General features: G+C 42.8%; 2 protein-coding genes across 2 annotated transcripts; both read right to left on the minus strand.

Annotated features, from left to right (window-relative positions):
• TM35_000331800 (putative surface protease GP63) lies at nt 1-1,560 on the minus strand (the record flags this gene model as incomplete). The annotated part of the gene is made up of 1 exon (XM_029028936.1): nt 1-1,560. A coding segment is annotated over one exon (1,560 nt), but the record flags the coding sequence as incomplete, so codon positions are not given.
• A 262-nt stretch (nt 1,561-1,822) lies between these two features.
• TM35_000331810 (MGT2 magnesium transporter) lies at nt 1,823-3,121 on the minus strand (the record flags this gene model as incomplete). The annotated part of the gene is made up of 1 exon (XM_029028937.1): nt 1,823-3,121. One exon carries the CDS (start codon nt 3,119-3,121, stop codon nt 1,823-1,825), a length of 1,299 nt encoding a protein of 432 aa, XP_028879790.1.
• Nucleotides 3,122-4,152: the final 1,031 nt, after the last annotated feature.

Raw genomic sequence — 4,152 nt, forward strand, 5'->3', positions numbered from 1 at the left:
AGAGATAACGCAAACTTCATTGTAATTGGGGCAAACAATACTTCCACTCACAAATCCTGTTCCTGATGGAGTGATGGTCTCACCACTTGGGCAATCTATCCACGTTGTACTTCCCCTGTAACGCACACTCACATGGCCATCATGACACTTCACCGCCACGCAAACACCCCCCACAAGAGCGTTAGATCCTCCATATTCTAGTATCAGAGAACTGCCTTCCAGACACCACGAGTCAGGGCCAAAGAGGAATCCACCATCTTCGTTCTCTTCTTCATTCACACACAAAATACCAGTCGCCAAAGTCATAACGGGACAGTAATCCATCTTCAAGTACGATGGACCGCCTGTTCTGTCAGATGTAAAGTACTGATACTGCACGGGCAGGGCCTCATCATACTCTGAATCAATTGCACATGCCCCAACACCGTTTCGACCAGATATGCAACCAGTAGAAGAAGTCGTGTTACAAAACATATCAGGGTAATTGGTAATATTATTATCCATACACTTGTTATTAAGAAGGTCACAACCCGATTTGTTACCCCAAAACATTGATTCTTCCATCCCCCAATTAGCTTTATATACACCCATATCTTCAAATGTTGACATTGTAATAGCTGTGTAAAGCATAGCACCATCAGAAAAAGGTGCAGTCATTAACTCATCTTTTGCGTTGCGTCGCTTCCAATGTGATTCAACACCTCCTACAACTTCATCTTCAAGTTCCATGCCAACAAGGGAAGAACATTCATAATAAGTCTGCGTTATCGCCTTTGTCTTTGCAGATGATACAACAACGACATCATTCGTCTTACCACGAATACCCGATACATTTGTCGTCATGCCAAGGGAGTGCATCATTGTATATTCAAATCCCAGAATATGGGCAATCTCATGTGCAACATGGCGACTGGAAATTCGAGTACCATCAATAGAAAGTGGACCAATATTCATAACACCAGCAACAAATCGATTACCTACTTGAGCACAGGGAATAGCCCACAAAGGTTCGAAAGCAGATGTTGGGGTTGAAGCCACATAGATCACTGTATCAGCATTTGCAACTCCAGTAGTGTGGTGAGAAGCGGGAACTGTGAAACGTAGACAGATCGGAGAGGTAAATGCAGGCACCACCAAAGAATTTGTTTCCCGATGTATAAGTAATCGAACAGCATGTAACTGAATAGCCACAGGAAGGAGTTGTTGAATAATCAAATTCTTCTTTGCAGTAGTGAGAATATCAAAACTTGCACATTGCAGCGCTAGTCCACTGGAATAATCCACACGTTCCTCTCCATCAGCGGTACAGTACTTTGTACTGTCCTCCAGATCTTCCCTTGACGCAATAATGCGGATTGGTTTCCAGCTTTCACTTGTGGCTGCTGTATACACTTCCCACGCACCTTGTCCCTTGCTGGGCAGCTCCCGCACCACAGAGACAGGATTACCGCCTGTCCTCATAATATCATCAAAACTGCAGCGGCTGTGTATAGCGGCAAGGCAAGTGAAAGTACAAAAGAGAAACAGCAACACTACTGCATGGAACAGAAGGCGTATCATCTTGCTTGTTAGAAAAAAGTTCAGAGGGTAAATGTGGTGTGCCACTTTGTCCTAAAGAAGGAATTTAAAGAAAAATAAAAAACAGAAAAAAAAATAGAGGGATATATCGTTTGTTCCTGCGAAGGACAGGTCCGTGTATCTGGTTCTGCCAGTGAAAAAACAAAAAAAAAAAGAAAAAGAAAAGATAATAATACTCTGCGCATCGCTATCCAAAAAAGAGAGAAAACTACAACAGAATTAAAAAAAAAAATTTCTTTTATTTTCACTCATATGGCGCAATTGCACTTGAACTTGTCCCCCGAATGGCTTCACGGAACAATGGTGTCAAGCAAAGAATTGCCCATGCAAGAAGTACACCACAAATACAGTAAAATGGAACAAGGGTGTCATTCTGATCGGTTATGTATGGAACCTTACAGTTCATTCCGAAAATAGAAATAACAAGATTAATGGGAAGGCAAACAGCGGCCACTTGGTTCAGTACTGTCATTTTGAAATCGAGTCCAGCAGATGCCTGAGACATCCTCATGGATACACCTGTTACAAAATTCAAATTCGCCTGATTTAGCATATCACGTGTGTCATCCAGTCGTTCTGATACCTGCATAACTTTTTCTAGTGCCTCTTTGTATGTACGCACAACGGCAGGACCTTTTCCCACAAAAGATGAACGCATTGTTGGAGCGATTAATTCCCGCAAGAGTTTTTCCTTTAAGAATAGTGCAGTTCGAAAGTTTGAGATACGACGACGCAATAGAGCCACACGACGTAATAAATCTGCCTGATCCTGTTGTCCTGGTGAAATCAGAAGCACCATCTCATCAATATTGCCAACCTCACTGAGTAATGATGTTGGGTCAGGAAGAAAAGCTTCACAAGTGAAACACACCAATGTACACAAAATAGTAGCACTTGTCATGTTTTGGGGAACTAAAGTAGATGGACTTCCAGCATCCATAGACATCTCATCTGTAAAGGGAAATTCATGGGTTTGACGTCTACGGTTTCCTTCCACCTCCACATGACGTAGTAGTTCCGCCAAACCCACAAACGGGGCTGTGTGCACTGTCACGAGACACCGTTCGCTGCATGCAAACGAACACGAGATGGCATCCCCCTCCGCATCTCCATCGGCTGTGGAGGTGGAGGAGAGACCCCGCCCCCGCCCCCGCGCACACGCGAGACTCCCAATGAGATATTGCCCCTTGACCGGCTGCAGCTCCACCACATCCTCCGCGTCCGCGTCAAGCACCGCCTCCATCTGACTCGACTGCATCTCGGGGAAGAGCAGCTGCAGCACACGCCGGTTCTGCTCCATCCCAGTTCCCTGCAGATCCAACCAGATACACGCACCGTCAGGCAATGTGCGGTCGCTCAGTCGTTCATTCTCTATGGATGTTATTACCATCTCGAAGTCGGTAAACTCAGTAGTGCGACTGGGAGCACCGGGCATCCTCTCCACAAGGAAACAGCGCTGCCTCGCTTGTACCACACCCATCGCCGCAGCACCAGTTGGCTCGACATCCATCGCAAGCCCAGGAACTCCCTTAGCCTCACGCATTTTACCGTATACCCTCCTTTCTTACTCTCTCTCTCTCTCTCTTTATTTACCCTCTCTCTCTCTCTCTCTCTTTCTCCAATGGGATAACCTCCAGATCCGTCCTACACAAAAAAGTGAGAGCGTTACTTTTTTGGTGGGTGCAACTTCAAATTAAGAATTCGTTCGTGATTATCTTAGTTTCGTAAATACAACTTAAATAAATATTAGATGGCAAAAAGAAAGTCTCTCTTTTAATGCCGACGTCTTGGTATTACCTTTTTGTTTTTGTTTTTTTAATCTTTTATGTACAGAAAACAAATTTTTTCGTTGATGTACAGTAACAGTAACTAGTAAAAGAATTTTTGCTACTCAGACATATTTAAAGAAAAAAAAAAAGCCAAACATATTTCTCTGCTAATGGACAGGAAGTACAGATTAGTTATGATGAGAAACCAGATCATAAGAATAGTGAAAAAAAAGAAAAAAAAAATGGAAATACGCTCTCATTCATCTTCTCAAGAGAAGTTATTACTTAGTAGAAGGGATGGGGGTTCAACGAATGATTTTAAAACTGCAAACGATACTCTTTGCATTTTCTTTACTACTCGTAACGAGATCACATGTGAAGTGTGCCAAAGCAACTGCTCTCCACGGCAGACACACTTCACAACTACACACACACACACACAAACAAACAAACAAGGAGATACAAATGCCTGAAATACATGATTCAACACACATACATGCATTTATACATCATTATTATTTAAAAATAAAATATAACAGGGAAAAATGGAAAAATATCGCACTTCCAGTACGAGAGAAAGTAATATTGAAAAGGGCGGTAATCACTTCTTGAGCAATAAGCAGTCAGTTATTTGGAATCCCATTTTGTGCAATAAGGCACTATAACTCAGTCGGCTCTTACTATTTCATATTACCTTTTTCTTGCTTGCTTCGCATTCTTCTACATCCCCATCCAAAAATAAAAAGAAAGATAATATCAATATCCGTATCACATCGCCTGGCAACTCTCATAGCTACAGCGGCAA

This window comes from Trypanosoma theileri (assembly GCF_002087225.1).
Source record: "Trypanosoma theileri isolate Edinburgh chromosome Unknown TM35_Tth_33_V1, whole genome shotgun sequence".
Taxonomy (NCBI): Eukaryota; Euglenozoa; class Kinetoplastea; order Trypanosomatida; family Trypanosomatidae; genus Trypanosoma; species Trypanosoma theileri.